Below are 17,856 nucleotides of genomic sequence, written 5' to 3'. Positions count from 1 at the left end.
CTTCAACCTCCAACGGAGATTTTTTTTAGACAAATCTATACATTCTCATTTACCTGTCCGCCTACCTGTTATAGTACTTCCCAATTTTTTAAGGGAAATATACTACAGTGACACCGGTGAGGAGTATCTTTCTTGTTATTGAAGGAAGATAAAAAGTGTTGCCGACTGGTGTATTTAGTTGAAATGTTGACTCTTTCAAGAGGTCACGTGAAATCCATCGAATACTCCCATTCAAGTAATGATACTTTCACTGAAATGGAAAAGCAATGGAAAGAGAGGAAATTTCTTCGGCGTCCTTTATTATTATTTTTTTTTCCATTGTTACAATTTTCACACTTCTCAAATTCCTAATGTTGTGGAAGTTGAATTTTGTTTCTACAATTGTAAAATGTCGCACAAAATAGACAAATACATATATACATAGAAGATATAAAATTTTTATCCAGATTATTTTTTCAATCTTTTTCTCGGCTATAATATTGATATATCGATAATGATAATTTAATAAAAGGTGGTAAAATCGTGTCAACTTTTGAAACAAGTACAACTCTCTTTTAGTCATTGAAAATAACTCCTTGTGAGATTCATCGAATGCATATTATCAATGACCAACCCTCCCTCATCCCTCTCTCCCTCTCCCCCTTTTTTTGTCTTCGTTAGCAACAATCTCCTTCAATGACTCCTTCATTGACACCCAGTGACACTGAAGAAGCGAATCAATCTGAGAATTTTCGGGGATGAAAGAACGTTTGAGCAACTCAATTGGCTTATATCAATTAAATGAGGCTTAACATTCCACTTTAGGTTTCCCCGTTGAGCTGCAAATTGCAGACAATATAACCCCCAGAGTGTAACCCTGGGTTATATTATATAAAAGCAAGTGGGGTAGAGACGACGAGAGTGAGGAAGGAATGAGAAATTTAGGAAATTTTTCGTGAGTGCGCCAGCGCATACTGAAATCACTCCACCTCCACCTCCAGCAACCTAGCACTACCCTTCATCCTCAACGGGGGGTGCCTCTATATTGCCATCAGACATATAAACACACAGGGATATACTAGCCCTCGGATGCTCGTTAATAACAGGAACCATTGTCGAGTATAGGAGATATAAACTTTACCCTGGATTATACCGAGTATCGATGCCGCACTATTCATTGTTCCTATTCACTTCGTATTTGTATGTGAAATCTCAAACAAACACAAGCACTGTGCGATTTCATTCACACTGCTGGCACTATTGAATTCGTTAGTGAAGATATTTATTGTGGATGAACGAATGAAATTTTTTCGTTTCAGAAAACTAAATATGTCAATGTTAATACATATTTATTTAGTTATTCTATTTTAGAGATACTAATGATTGCCAGTGAGTATGGTATGTCAAATATAAGAATGGGTATATATTATTATTATTAACTTAAAATTTTCACTTTTCTTTCTTTGGTTAATAATTGTCAATTTTTAATCTCACGATAATTATTCACAGAAATAATAGGAATTTTACTCTATCCATTTCGATTGATAGAAAAAGAATAAATTGCCTCATTATTTGGCAACAAAATATAGTTTGCCATTTTTCTTCCCCCTCTATTCATTCTTTTTCATTGATGCGTGTTCAAAAATCACCCACTTGACGTCCTTCAGTGGGCGTGGGGGATAGAATTCTTGAATTCCCCTGATTTTCCAGTTTTTTTCACCGGAAATCGGATACTCTCGACTTAATTGAGGTATGCTTTACCATTTGAACACGAAATGAATTACTTCCGCCTGGGGAGACATATCCCAGGTAACCCAGATACTCTCTCCCTTCTCTATATTCCTTGTAATAAAAGGAAGGGGATGAGTAAAAAAAAATGAAAATTCACCAGGGACATGTGCGATCAATGAAACATTATCTTTTTATACTGGATGATTGATTTATTGAGGTTTTCCGGTCTATACAGATGATCGTCTCACACAATCATGTGGTCAAAATTCAATCTTATACAATTTAAACTCAATAGCTCGTGTCACCGTCATTCTCCTCAGAACATTGAATGCACCAAAAAGAAAATTTGTCACATTCTTGAATGTGTATTGCATGATGATATATCGAATAAATTTTGATAATACATAATTTATCTTAAAATCATGAACGGTTATTTACAGAGTTGTATTTTCTATTACAGTTTGACTATTTTATTAGAATTTATTTATTTCATCATTTATTGGTATTCATATCAACGATTCTATCTACGTTCACACTATTAAGTCTTTTTATTTCTTCATCCGTTATATGAGTTGTAATTATCTACACACATAAAAGGTATTTGAACGCGATTAAGGTAGCATCGTCGTAATTTACTTCATTTTGAAAATATCATCAAATGAAAAGAATCCCTCTTATAACCATTGTTTATCAATAAATAATTAATTTTCATTATTTGAGTCTATAGTGGAATCGAATAAAATTAATTTTCAATCTTTTATAAATGGAAAATTGTCCGGAAATTTCAAAGGATATAATGCTGAAATCACAATCAATGACATAAACACAGAAACGTGACATTCCATTTTATTTACCATTAAAATAGTGAGTAATTTTCGCAGAATTTTTTTTCCAACTAGAGTCTCAAGACGGCCACGCTACCTTAAATGGTTATGTTTCACTTGAATAAAAGATATCTTAAGTATCTTCCATGTGCATATTCACATGTCATAATTTGGCCATCTTTTTCAGTTTTCTCCACTTCCTCGAAGTTGGTAATGCGAGGGACTATGGGTAGCTCCAGGGTATTTGTTGAACGAGTTCGGTAGGTCACTCGGAGTAACTGGTTTTGTCACTTGCGTCATCGGGACTGGTTTCCCGGTAGGCGTCGCCTGTACCATTAGCATGTGAGCCCTGATTTGGTGGCCTTATGACGGTGGGGAGGTAACCCGTTCCCGTATAGGGAGCTGCGAGAAATCTGTGGCGGGTCGGTGGGCTGGGACCGCAGTAACCACCGCGGGATACATAAGCACTGGCTGATGAGGCAGCTGATGCCGCTGCTGCTGATACCAGTGCTCCCGCCAAAGGAGAAAATGCTGATTTTGGTTGAAGATTATCTTCGCAGACTAGGACCTCCATTGCTGACACTACATCACCTACGCAATTATCAATTTATTGGGAAAAATATTCAAGTTGACTCTATTATTACTGGGGGAGGGTGGGGGCTATTGAATATTGATTGGAAAAATATGGACCGGTATAATGAATGATTGAAATGATGCTGTTACTGACATGAAAATCAAGATATTTATTTATTTACTAATAGAGAAAGAATATTATTAATTCAGCCAGAGAATTAATTAAATGTTTTACCTTTACAACGATGCAAAAGTGCCTCAACATCGGCTCGTCGTCTTCCAGGAAAAACCCTTAATAATACATCAACGGGTGATCTTTGTTGTTGTTGCTGATGCTGATGCTGATGCTGATGCTGTTGCTGCTGCTGTTGCTGCTGCTGTGAGTGCTGTTGAACTTGGAGACCACAAGCTTGAACATTTTGCATCTGCATTTGCATCTGCATTTGAATCTCTCGAGGTTCAGTGGTTAGGTGATGATGATGATGATGTTGTGGTTGATATAGAGCTGGCGAACAGTATAGGGAACTCGCGGCTGGGCCGTAAAGGGGAGCGTAAGGGGAGAAATGGGCGGCTGCCGCTGCCGCCTGCTTTCAGAAATTCCAAAAAGAAATATATATATATATATTTCTATCATTTTACCCGCTGACTTATTTTCATGACTATTCTTTTCTTTTCTCTACTTACCGCTAAAGAAGATGGCGGTGGAGTTTGCCTTGGCTGGACCAGATCAACTGCCTGCAAAACCGTTTGAGTAGGTGTCTGCGGGGACCTCGACGCTCTTCGGAGACTGAGATTCTCAGGCGCAGGAGTGTCAACCCTCTGTGGAGTCAATGCTGGTGTTAAGGGTGGTGTGTGGGTGGGGCTAGGAGTCCCTGGCTCTGGACTCCCATCGTCCGTTTCATTACCACTGTTTTCCCTTTTTCTACCGATCAGTGAATCCGATTCATTGGCCATACCATGACCACTTGATCCACTGGCATGAGTACGGCTTGCTGAGTGAGAACGGGAGCGAGATCGGGATCGGGATCTTGATTTCGCTGATGGTCTCGTTTCCGCACCAGAATCCGAATCTCTGTCATCCTCGGTTATTGAGTCTACAGTTATTCGTGCTCTTTTGACTCCTGGAAGTGATAATAAAAGAGTGACAATAATGGCAACGGAGATATTTCAACGAAAATTCACATAACGAGGGAACTATGGAGGGATTGTCCATATAAGGAGCGCTAACCAGAAATTTGAATAAGTATAATATCTCTACGTCACTCGCTGATTATCTTTCGATGTATAATTTTCACATTTTTCATGTTTGTTTTTTTTTCATCTAACAATTTCAAGATTAAAGTGTTGTTTCTATGCACGAGGCACTATTACTTTCTTATTCTGAAAGGAAGCTCTTATGACATTTCTGGGAAATAATAGCTTTCCATCGTTTCAAATGCTCGTTACATGAACCACTTAATCAACATTAATGTATGTATGTATTTTCTGGTGGATGAACCTTGGACGCTTCATTCAATGGAATATGTTTGTCTCTCGAAAAATGAATAACGCAATATTCTCTCAAGTGCTGATGGTCATATCATCATCCAAAAACATTGGAATGGGGGCTATTGTATTGATTGAAAGCTGCCAAAAACCCGCGGGTTCAATGAGTGTGGCCTTTTTTTATTCCACAGCGTACTCTATACTCAAGTGAAAATTGTACACAATGAAAAATAATAGCAATGAAAATATCGACACGTGTTACAAGAGGATAAGAACTACATTCCTCTTCAGTTCTTTACTACCTGCTTTAAGTTATTGTTGGTACCTGTTAGTACGCCGAAAAATATTGGCAATGGAGAGATATATAAAATGGAAAAAAAAGGATAGAGAATAAAAAGGTATTATACACGAGAATTGTTAAACGCAAGTTAGCCGCAAGTACACGTGCACAACCACGCACTCATCCAGGGATAATGGTCGTGTTTCAAGTGGTGGGTTAACTTTCAAGGACTATTAACGGATACTATATATATATATATATATATATATATAGCATACGTGGAAGGTGAAAGGAGCTACGAAAGTGTTTCCACCCCATTCTGTCTTTCTATTCATCTCGTTAGGGCTAATCATTTGAGCAAGAAATAACTGCAGTCATTTGAACTGAATCGAGACGATTTTTGGTGGAAATTAAGAACTACACTATGGCACAATACTGTTATTTTGAGGTTGAAATTTTTCACAAGCACTTCTCTCCCCCATCACGATGAAAATTCATTGCCATGAAGAACATCGCATCATATATCTCAAATGCTCAAATATATATTTTGACAGTAGAGAAACTAAATAAGCAACTGTGCAAGGGTGAAGCAATATCCCAATCAAAACCGAGACCGATATTTCACGCGGGAGCACCGTGAATACAGACTACATCTATACCTTTGTAAAAACTCCTCTCATACTCTTTCACTTATTAATACATTTGAAAACCAAGTGAATAGCTGAAACTCGCTATTGAGAGAAAAATGTTTTTATGAGTTAAATTGAGGGTATTTCTGACTGACCAGTGGCGGGATACTCTATACCCCGGTGTTTTCAAGTATCTGATACTCGAGTGGGGCAGTTGATTTATAATCATTAAGAGAGAAAACCTGTGTGGGTTGGGACGAGTTCATGTATTTGAAAAAAAAAATATACTACGTTTGAGAAGAGTATTGGTAGGGGTAGAGAGAAAATATGTAGGATTAAAGAATCGTTTGGAAAGTTGAATAGCCGAGCAGAAAAAAGGAAATAATTCCATGCGTCATATTCACTTAATTGGTTAATAAATGATAAAATTAATGCTGATATAGAAATAATTTATAACGAGTCAATAATATATATTTGGCTGTTAATGATTTTTGTATAATTAAAAAATGTGCATCAATCTGAGAAAAAAAAAAAGAGTTCTCTTCTGCATTAAGACCACTATTGTTAACCTGGTTTGGATTAATAATAAGAGGATACTAAATATTTCTGAATATTCTCACAGATGACTTCAGCAAAAAGCAATGCGAGGAATGCATCTAAGAGGGTGGCATGACCTCGCTCCCTATTTCCGTTGACTATTTCAACCCTCGTAATGCCCAACAGGGAAACACATCTACGACATAGATATAGTTAACCCCGTCGTCGACACTTTATTAAACGATCCATAACAGCCTATTCATCGTTTCTAGGAGATTATTATGCGCGATAGCGTTTCGAATTTACTACCTTAGGGTATTACTTCTGTAATAGGTATCTGCCCCACCATTATAACACTTTATCTATTTTATATTCGATACGAGATATCTCTAAGTTGCTGTTAATTGAATAAATTTTATTGGTTAATGATCATGAATATGTGTAATTGGAAATTGATAATATACAGTCTAAATATTACTACAACTATATTTGAGTATATAAAAAAAATTAGAATCATGATGAAACAGCATAACTTTTTTCATCAATTGTTTTTTCACACAAATTACCTTGATATTATACGAAAAAATGAGGTCTTCAGCATTTAATAGGGAAAATTCTCAAAGTGACATTATATTTATAGGCATAATTAAAGTTATTGTGGTATATCTATCAGCAAAAAATCCAACCATAATAAAAAGTCGGGATTTCTTAAATATCATCGTCTCCATCACTTCCCCCAGATTAACCTCACCGATTATTGAAAACTGACAAAAAGAAAAAAAAAAAAGCCTCACCCGAGAATATGACGACTTTTACAAACTGCATGAAGAGGATGTCCGAGTACCAGTAGGCGAGACGTCCCAGACACACGTTAATACGTTTCAAGCACCCCGCCCCCCCCCCCCCGCCCCCACCCTCCTCTCCCTCTACCCGATCTGGCGTACATATCCTCAGCATAAGTGCAAGCGCGGTATTCCCATTGAAGGACAAACAATCTCTAAATGTGGATGGATTTAACGTCAGATATATCGCCAGCTTCTCACTCCTCCCGTTGAAGGGTCAGTTGAATGTATATTTCCCATCCTTGTTCACCGCCACCACTACACATATTCAAACTGAGTGGCTTGTACAAGTGTGATGATGTATATATAACGAATTGTTGGGTATGGAAAATGAGGGAGTAGAGGAGGAAGGAGGGAGTGAAATGCCATGGTGGCAGTCACGGGGTGTCTCGTGGCGGACGACGAGGTGCGGTATATTCTCTCGCGGTGGGTATCTATCTCCTCTCCCACTGCGTATACTATCCCTGGATAAGCGGTGGAGACAGACACGGACAATGGAATCAAGCTGGGACAATGCGCGAATAATTTAGAATGGCATATAGATGTTGGCTGGGTGGAGGTGGTGGTGGTTTCCGGCCTACGTTAGCTTTTGGGGAAAGCTGAACGGGTGGGGGGTGGTAAGCTTGCATTCCCACCCCCTTTTGGGAACATAATGGAGATAGTAGAATAGGAGCAATAGGACACAGCCCAACTATACACCTTCCGTATGGCTCCTCTTGGGGACGTGTCAACCCTTTGCACAAGCGTGGGCTACTGTGGAGGACGGGAAACATAGCTATAAATTTGCCACCAGTCTCACATTGCCAAGGATCTGTGGGTATTGTTGGAGGTGATGGTTAAGGTGAAACAGTCTGAAGTGGGTAGAGAATGGGCTCAATCGGTTTTGTTCCAATGATCTTTCCTTTTTACATGCTCTCACAGTTCAAATGTTAAGCCCTTTATCATGAATAAATGGATTTTTAAAACATATAATTCATCTATATATTTCTCATATTGTGAAAAATAGAAATATTCTTCTATATGACTGTCACGGTAGACTTGGCCATAGGGGTGACAGGATTTTCAAACGTGTTCGATATTTGTGCAACATAATCAATTGTATTGGATTAAAAATATTAATCCATACCCTCATTATTATGTTAATGCTTCGAAAAAAATGAAGGACAATATAGCCTTTTTTTTTGTTGTTAATTTGCAATTGGGACAGTTTTTCTTTATTATAACGGAGAACCGAGGGAATCGGTGATGTCTACTTGAGGTAATAAATTAGGTAGTTAGGCGTCACAGTTTTCATCCACAGATCTCACCCCACGGGTAAAACGGACTCATACACGCATACATGTCGCGGTCGTTCCCTTGTAACAGGCGAGATCCCATGAATTATCAAAGCCATTGTTGGAACGAAGGAACATAAAACAATTTCAATAGCATCCGTTGAAAACTGATGGGAGATGAGTTACTTATGCATATGATGAAATTGGGCAGCTTAATTTGTTGTTGTCGTTTTAGTTAATAATTTTCCATCAAGATGAAATTTATTTATGTGAATTGAGGTTGTTGGAATTCAACGTAATGTTATATCTCCAATAATACATCCCCATAATCAATTGGAATCAAATTTTTCAACTTTCCGTCACTAAACTCGGTAATTACCGTTATGAGACCTTCCTTTCAGTGTCCAACAAAAGAACCTCATTATCCACGTATCGATACGCCTGAAAAACACTAAAACCCGTTGCGATGAAGAAAAAAAAACTTTTTTTTCCATTCATTCGCCGAAAGAAAATGACGGCAAGGGGGAGAAGGCGAAATGCGATCAACTGTGATGGGGTTGTGGCTGGGTTCACGACAGCAACAGAGCATGCAACAGCGCTCGATCAGTCATTAAATCGTCGCCGATTTGCCTTTTGTTCTTCTCCAACCCTATCGCACATTCTCCACTATTTTACCATTTTTTTTAATTCCACTTTTCTCCATATACACGTTGGTGTATGTGTAAGGGATGGGTGGGGTTAGTCGGGTTAAGCTGTTTTGACTCGAAATGAAGAAGAAAAAGACGAGGGCTCGAAAGAGCGAGAAAAAGCCAGAGGGCGGGGAGAGAATGTGGAAGCGATGGAGCAAAACGTTTTTAATTGTTTCGCGGCGAAGGTTTGCCTTTTGTTGCACCGTTATATTTTCCGTCCCCTCGATACTTCTCATACACGGGCTGATTCCATTGAATTTCGTAAAAGGTTTACAAATTTGACGAACCTTGGATAAAAAAATTACATCAGTGCATAGATTTTTTTGAACAATTCTTGTTATCAGAGATATTGGAAATCCGCATCTAACACATTTTCTATGGATGAAATAGTTTAGGAAATTTTCAAAATCATGAAATTATGTCCCAGTTTTTCCGGGACAATTAAAAACTTGAAGAAATTTAATTTAATTTGCCCACATAGTGACGTCAATAGTGCAAAGTCTTCTCAATAAATGAATAATGAAATACATGAATAAATCAATCAATGCAAATCAATATGATTTTTTGCCTTTTTTTTTTTTTTATAATTCCAAAGAATAAGAGAAAAGTAATTATGCGTGAGAAACCTTTTCTTCACGGGCTCGAGGGGAGTTGTATTTTTCATTAGAACTGCTTGGGTTTCTCTGCGATGATTCTCATCTTTATCGTTATCATACACCGGACAGAGGATTGGAGAGAAAATTGAAAAGAGTCGACGGTAAAACTTTAGTACAAACACTTGGTAAGAAACATGTCCTGCGTGACGTTTGCACGCCCGGGTACATCTAGGTAAACATACCCTGGGCGCTCCCTCCTCTGATGGTTTGCCTCTGTGCCATGGATATTCCCCTCATTCCGCACCCTCGCACATTTCTTGGGGTCGTCACCTCTTCCCTGACTCATTTTTGCAAATAATATTTCCGAGTGTGTGACTACGTGCCAAGGTGGGTAAATGATTTGAGTGATGTTGTTTGAGGAAATAAACGGCTAGCTTTGGTCACCAAGTCCATTTTTCAAAGATATACATATGCATCAGTCGTATTTTTCCATAGTTTTTATTATTATTTTGATAAATGATTTTTGCGAGGAATTAGGTTGAGGTATATTATCATCATTTACAATAATGATAAAACAAGTCTTCATTTTTTAAAATATTCAAGCATTGGGTCACATTTTTTAAGTTAAAAATTTGCTATCATTGCCATCAATTGAATTTATGTTGAATTAATGCTTTGTCCATATTCAATTTTTTCAATAGTTTTTTAAAAGATGACTATTAAAAATTGAAATGCATAAATATACTTGAGCATTATGTAAGATTAATTCAAATCCAGATAATGAAGAGATATCGGTTAAATACATTAAAAAAGAATCGACAATTCAGTTCGAACAGTTCAAAGAAAAAAAAAATCCATTGTAAAGTGGCGGTACAGTGAAAATAATTTCCTGGTGTCGACGCCAGAAGCGGAAGGTGAAATGCCGCCTGGGACAAAGTTTCTTGGCTTCGCGTACAAAACTTTTTGTCTCTTTACTCTTGTCTTCGTAATGCTGATCTATCTCGGTGTAAGAAAGTACTTCGTACCAACTCCATATTCTTTCATTTGTTATTCAACAAATTTTATTTGAATCAAAGGACTTGAGGGAAAAACTGATGAGAAATATCTCGAGAGCATATTAAGAGTAGATAAATATTTCCTAGAATAAAAAAAAAAACTAGGCAAAGTAGTCGAACTGTATAATGAATTCATGCTAGCACGTACAAACATTGGGGGAGAAAGGGTCTGGGATAGTGAAATCGTGAGTTAAAAGAGTAAAGTCCAGAGTTGGACGAACTCGAGTTCCCTTTTCAAGTGGTTTTCCTCTCTGATCGTCTACAACACGTGATGTATAAGCTTGTATGCATGACAATTTTCCCTCGACATATGAATACGAGTAAAATTTCTTGGCCCTCGAGTGTCCACATATAATGGGGATCATGATGATCCAAGTCAACTCGAGTTGGATACGTCCGCATCCCCCCGATCCATACTCACTCTCATTCCAGTCAGCACTTGTACACTTACATGTGGCCACATCACCCTTACAATTTCATTCAATATATAAACGCATAATATATCTGTATTTTCCAAGGAGTGAGGAGACAGGAGCACAGTGGTTGGTTGATATTCAGTTAAGTACTAACCATCCAAGTACCATTTCCTCTCTCCAAGATTTTCCTGGCTGGAAGGCACTGGCCCGAGAAATTCAATTACTACTGGTGGAATTTCTTGAGTTAAGTTTCTATAACTGCTTTTGAATGGGGCTAATAACAGTGTCGTGGAAAAATTCAAGTTGAGAGGAGTTATGGGAGAAATTTAATTGTAAATAGAGATAGAGAGGACAATCAATTGAATAATTATAACTTGTAATTCCGTATTTTTGTTAGAAAATGAAAAATGGCTTTTTTTTTTTTCCACGAAAAGAGCAAAAAACATTGATAAAATGAACAATTAACCGGCACGCGAATCAAGTGGAGATTGTTGGCCACACGTCCAAGTATCATAAATCTTTAACTATTGTACAAAAACGATCCAGGACAAAAGTAGTCGTCACAAGGAGTCATATAAGTCACTGGGCGCGCCATTGTGCCACCGCACTTGAACAAAACTTTCTCAAATGAAAACCGTTGATCGTTAGTACACATTGAAATACGCATTTATTTCACAATCATTTTTTTTTCTTTTCAACACACTCAAATGTGGGTAAAAGGTCTGTTAGAGGAGCACACGCGCTGACTCTCGAGCTCTATAGCACTACTTAGTATTTTTCTTGGGCAACTAATGGCCTTAGATGAGCGCGTGTCGACCCCCAAAGGGCTTTCATTTGAGTTTATAATACTTTAATTAACACCTGGAGGAGTCAGAACAGATGAAATCTACTTCGAGTAAATGTATAAATGGATGAATCAATAAGTGAACACATGACAAATGATCGAACTCAAGAAATATCAATAATTAATAAAACATTTGGTAGTTAGAAATATCACTAAAATGTCACGTAATTTTTTATTAAAATAATGGAGATATCGAAAATGGCAAAATCGTCAATAATTTTTTTAAGCAAATTGGGCAATCAGTGAACGAACGGCGAGATTAATATTTTTTGCACAATATGTTTAAAAAATATATTTATTTAATGAAAACACGTATATAGCATCTCCATCATTTGCGTTAATTTATCTGTATGTAATCTATACTTGTTTTTTTGTTTTTTACACAATCAATTTTACTAATTTTTCTGCGAACAAAATTGTGCAGTAAAAACATCACAGGCCTAATATTCAAGAGGACTATAGATTAAATAATGAAAAACATACACTCACCAGTGATAGATCCTTCGTTTTTGTCCGGCGACGGATAGCCATCGGGAACTCTCATTCTCAGCAAACTGCAATCATTCTGCTGATGTAACTGAGTTTGAATCTGTGCAGCAGCAGCAGCAGCAGCAATTGCTAGGCCGGCAGGACTCGATACATGGGGATGCGGTGGCGGACTATCCCGATTAGATACTGTTGACGAAGACGTTGACATCACCGAACTACTTGGGCATGCACCATTATTATACTGCAGCTGGAGGCCAAGTTCTCTGGCTTCACTTTCTTCCTGCGCCTGTTGTCTTCTCAAAGCTACCTGAATCGAGCAAAATTTATACTGGAGACAATTTTATCAACTGAAAAGGTTCCTCAAATATTTCCAATTGCAATGTTTAATGAATATCTCGAAAAGCTAACCAAATTTTTATAATAACTTTTTTGTGTCAAATACATTGAGTAGTAAAATAAATGTTATTGGAGAAAATCAACAATATTTTTTAGATACAAAAAAATGGAAAATAAATAAATAAATGGATCGAAAAAAAAATGGAAAATAATGTTTTTTTCTCACTGAACGCTTTGCCAATAAAATTAATTGACACATTTTTAATTGAAGAGCCAGCTGTATTAAATTTATTCGTACGCGTAATCTTCTGTTCATACGAAAGATATGGAAATGAATTCAAGTACAGTTAATAAATGATAAATGATTAAATTTAACTGAGAAACCATTCTATCGTCCCTCATGGCCCTTCATGTATCACTAACCCGGTGTCATTTTTCGTAATAGGAAACACGAATTGTAAGACGAATACATACAGATGCATAATATAACACGAGGGGATGAAAAAGCAGAAAAGTGAAGAGAGTTGAAAAAAACTTGAAGAGGCGGGTTACAACGAGGGGTTGAAAAGTATACAGAAAATAAATGCCGTAGCTCCGTAATGTGACACGATAGGCTGATTATATTTCAAGCTTTACCTGCCCACCTTTATAAATACGTTATTCGGCAACAGTGTACCCGAGTGAGAGGAGACTTAAATTACGAAAGGTAAGACAGTTACCAAGGGAATCACCTACGCGGGGAGGTGGAGCTCCAGCATTTTCTTTATTTCCCAAGATACATTACTAATTATTTTTACAAATTATAAAGAAAAAAAAACTATCTACAATGGATAATTTTTTTTTCTTCCATTTTTATTATAGATAAATTCATGTCAAGTTCATAATTTAAAATTCAACGACCATTCCATTTTCAACTAATATTAAAAAATTATGAATTAAAAACAAATCTCATTACTCGATATACAACAAAAATAAAGTGAGAAATATCGTAAAAATTGAAAAAAGGAAAAATTTTCACTTCTAAATTATGTAACGATTTTTTTTTCAATTTTTGTCTCCTTCATTGTAAACTACTGTTATAATAATTGTAAAAGATAGCTATATATATTAAATCAAGCAAGATTTGTGAAAATGTAAAAATTATGTTGGAAACCAACCTGTGCAGCCATAACTCTCTGTCTTTCTGCAATCAAGGTGCATTTAGCACAAACGCAGTCTCTCCAACGACAGTAGCGTTTATGTCCTTTCAAAGCTGACACAACCCCATGATTCCGACATCTCGCACACTTGGGTGTCCTCTGATACCGTTCAGCACTAGCACGTAGAAAGAATGCAGCAGGCAGCACGTGATGCTGCTGTTGTTGCTGCTGATGCTGCATCAACTGGCCCACGTCAACGCCCAAACCAACACCCCGCGGTAACGACATAATATATCACAGACAATATACCGATAACCGAGAAGAGTCAAAAGATTTCCAAAGCATCACGTAGAAGAATAAAAAGTTGAAAACCATCCACGCTTTCATTAGCACAAAGTCACTGTTTCACATGTGGCAAAAAAAAAAGAAAAAGAAGATGCAACAAATGATATGGTATACACGTCGGGCTAAATGTTTCAATCCAATTGGAGATGGTATCACGTTTCCTGACTATTCAAATCGTCATTGGGATTTGGCCGTCGGTATCGGTAAAGCCTTGCACTCTCAACTCTCAAGCGGGGAGGTATATGCGCAATGCTTAACCCGCGCAATGTCGCAATGTCTCATTCGTCCTGCCCTCCAGCCAACCAACGATCACCGACTACTGTGATAGTAACTATCTTCGTCAATGTTTGCGCATCACCGTAGCTAAGTATTTCATTATAAATTCACATTGGCCAGCCGAGTATCCATCGAGAGCGTTACCCAATAATTATCCGTAATCCAACATGGCAAGTTAGAAAATAATCATTTGAGCTCGCGGATTACGCTCTATCCGGAAAAACTTGCACCATCCTGATTGTCGGGAGTTACTTTACGCTCTGGGCGCCAAGTGTCGAATATTCGAGGCGTTGTCAACAATTGCAGCATTCTCAATGGCCATATGGTGGGGGTAGTTGACAGTGGTGAGGGTGGTTCAGAGGCGGATGGTATTCCTCCACAAAAGGTGGAGAGGGGATCGATGCCTCAAACTAACTATTCCGTACTGCCCCACCACTGGTGAAAAGCGTGAAATAAAAAGTACAGTGCCACAGTGTACCCACCCCGAAGTTTCAACCATACGTAACCCTCCACTGGCTTGTACGGGCCACGCCTGCCCTGCTCAACTCTACTATTGGTGGAATTATATTACCAACCCAGACGGTTACCACAGCAGTTGATGTTTAAGAGTTTATATCCTACTATTCTCTATTTCTATAGAACCCAACCTTCCCCGGTATTATTGTATTTTTGCAGGCTGTCTAACTTGCCACTGCATGCTGTTACGTGCATCTACATTTGATGAGAGTTTATGTTCAATGCTGTTTAGACAAATCATTCACTTTCGCCTCGTATTTTTTTCATTTGCAAAACCAGGGCTGTATTCGGTGGACTTTTAGACAAAAGGCTTCGATTTATTTCATTTAAGGGAACTTTGAGGGTGGGAAGGAGAGCCTCGAGTTTTTTTCTTCTTCAAAGCTGAAAACTCGTCGTTTTTGTTAGCGATCGAATTCGATAGAGAGACTTAATTGGCACATGCACATGGCATCTATGAACTGTCAGCCTTGGTGAAAAAAACCCCGAAAGATAGAAAATCCAGGCTTCTCATATGATTCTAAGGTGAAAGTTTAAGGACAATGAAAAAGTTTATTTGCTTCTCACTAGGTACCCATTAAAATATTTAAATCCATTAAGGCTATTTTCTTCCTTTGCTTTTCAACAGAATAAAAGTTTACTCAAAATTCTTTTATTCTGTTAACAATATTCAAACACAAATATTCTACATATTTTTAAAGCTTTATTTTTCTTTCCTTCGTTTCCAAGAAATTTGAAAAATTCGACCAAATCAATAAAATTATTCGTATTTGGTCGAATCTAATCTAATCTCTAGATATCTGTGGAGGGACGTACCTGTGATTTTTTTTTCTGAGAATTTCCACAACCATCAGACAGTTACTACGAGGCAACAGGTACCTGCTCCTGAAAAAACGCAGTTTCCCATCATTCATGTAACCTAAAGATCGCTTCTGTATTATATCGAGCGAGAAGAGAAAAAATATCCGATAGCTATCGTGATCGAGATACATTGTTTGAGAAAACACTTGAGGGATACATAATCTCGAATTACGATGTTTGCCAACAAACGAGAAATCGCGCCAACCTTCACAAGAAGATTACAATCAGATTGAGATAGCCCATCAGATTTTTAAAGGTATACATCCTATAATACCCGGAAGAATGTTGTTTAGAAAAGTATAGAGAGACGTTCAAAAGCCAAACAATATCGTAAGAGTACGATTGTAACAGAGTTTTAATCTCTTAAATCTACTCTCAATCGTCACTGAGACCTGCATTCTTATTGGTGGAGTAGGGCCTGGTGAAGGTGCAAATTCAGTGGTAAAAAAGTCTTCTATTCATAAATGAAATGAAAGTTCATAAATTGCACCCAGAATGAGTTTAGATAAATTTACTATTTATTCAACATGTCAACGGAGTAGAAAATTCGGCATTTTTATCGATAAAAAGAAAGCAAAAAAAACAGCGCTAAAAGAAAATATAAATTGGAGAAGCTCTACGCTATATTCCGAAAATGAAATATACCTCTGATTTTTGATGTTTGGCTTTTGACAGATTGAATTGAAAATGGCCCCCTGGCATCGACACGACAGAAGAGCATAGCTGCGTCTAAAAAAAAAAGAACGTTCGGACCCGTTCGGAGAAGCTCTGCAAATATATGTACACGGATATATTCGCTCAAACGTATTTTTTTTTTTATTCCTATTCTGTCTCTCGCCGCACATATTCATTTTCACGTCCGCTGATCCGGCACATTGCGAAACGGTACCGAAACGACGAGACGGTGTGCACTGCAGATTCGTCGAAAAATTCCGAAGGGAGTATATTATTTTTCCATAGACTGTGGTCAGCTGAATTCTCACCAGGAGAGGAAAATTATGTGCCACTTCTCTCTGAAAAATATATATGTATTTTACTCCAACTGTTGGCGTCCTGAAAGTTTGAATAATAAAAAAAAAAAAACTGAAAATGGAATAAAACTGGGGTGATGGATTCGGACGGAGCGGGAAAATGGTCAAAGCTAAAACGTTCAAACGCTATATATTATCAGCAACCCTTCAAACACAGCATTTGAAAAACCCATATATACATCTTTGTTTTTTTCCGAAGGGGGGCAGACTGCCCACAAAAATTGCTGGCAATTCGTTTCTCCCTTCCGAAATCTAATGCCAACATTTTTTGATGCCATGCGAAGGGTTGGCCTCACTGATGTCGCACGCCATGTGATATTTGTGGCTTTTATGTATGAGAGTTAGGGTTGGGAGTGAAAGAGATATAAAAATTGAATTTTTCTCTTTTAAGCATTTTTTTAAAATGCTTAATACGCTTCTTCGGGATAATTTATCAATCAATAGAAAAACAAGTCTGGTATATAGAACATTAAAATCCTGGGAGGATTGGGGCGTGGTAATGGAGGTAGAAGCTCGAATCTCCTTTCAGCTGAGTAAGGCCGCTGGAGCCAATGCGATACAGAATCGGAACTGGCAACAGTTGCCATCAACGCAGGCGCACAATTGAAAAGACTTGAATCCGTTGCATTACATTCCATCCTTGACATTCCAATTTTCTCACTGCTCCTATAAATTATCCAATTCACATGACAATTTCAAAGAAAATTCATTTCTAAAAGCTTCGAGAGCATTTCCCGTCCCGTAATCGACCAAGCAACCACTTCTACTTAGATCAAACCCTTGAATTCCTACAGGTTTTCATCAACTTGAATCCACGGCCCAGAATTATTTTTTAATATTACATCTTCAGGCGCCGAATAAAAAAGGTCAACTAACGTGCATATAGAAATCTATCTAATGTATATATCACACCTGGTAATTATTATTTCGGGCAACTGACCTTACGGCAATGTTAAATATATTATGTTAATCATGTTGTGAAAATAATAATGTCAAAGACGGCTTTTATAAAAGAACAATAATTATGCTGCGCATCGGTTAAAAGTACAGTAGGAAGAAGTTATCAACCCAAATGAATGCGCTGAAAGTTTCTTTCAATTTGTCCATACTCT

At 37.6% G+C, this 17,856-nt stretch overlaps 1 protein-coding gene across 1 annotated transcript; it reads right to left on the bottom strand.

Moving 5' to 3' along the window:
- Window positions 1-1,884: 1,884 nt before the first annotated feature.
- Window positions 1,885-14,900, bottom strand: LOC135169145 (doublesex- and mab-3-related transcription factor A2). Its single transcript, XM_064133882.1, has 5 exons — window positions 13,737-14,900; window positions 12,244-12,550; window positions 3,792-4,228; window positions 3,343-3,691; window positions 1,885-3,125 (listed from the first exon to the last, which is right to left on the bottom strand). Exons 1-5 carry the CDS (start codon window positions 14,004-14,006, stop codon window positions 2,800-2,802), a joined length of 1,689 nt encoding a protein of 562 aa, XP_063989952.1. The 5' UTR covers window positions 14,007-14,900; the 3' UTR covers window positions 1,885-2,799.
- Between the last annotated feature and the right edge of the window lie 2,956 nt (window positions 14,901-17,856).

This window comes from Diachasmimorpha longicaudata, chromosome 1 (genome assembly GCF_034640455.1).
Source record: "Diachasmimorpha longicaudata isolate KC_UGA_2023 chromosome 1, iyDiaLong2, whole genome shotgun sequence".
NCBI classification, from domain to species: domain Eukaryota; kingdom Metazoa; phylum Arthropoda; class Insecta; order Hymenoptera; family Braconidae; genus Diachasmimorpha; species Diachasmimorpha longicaudata.
Note: the sequence above shows the minus strand (reverse complement) of the source record. Positions and strands in the feature narration are given on the sequence as shown.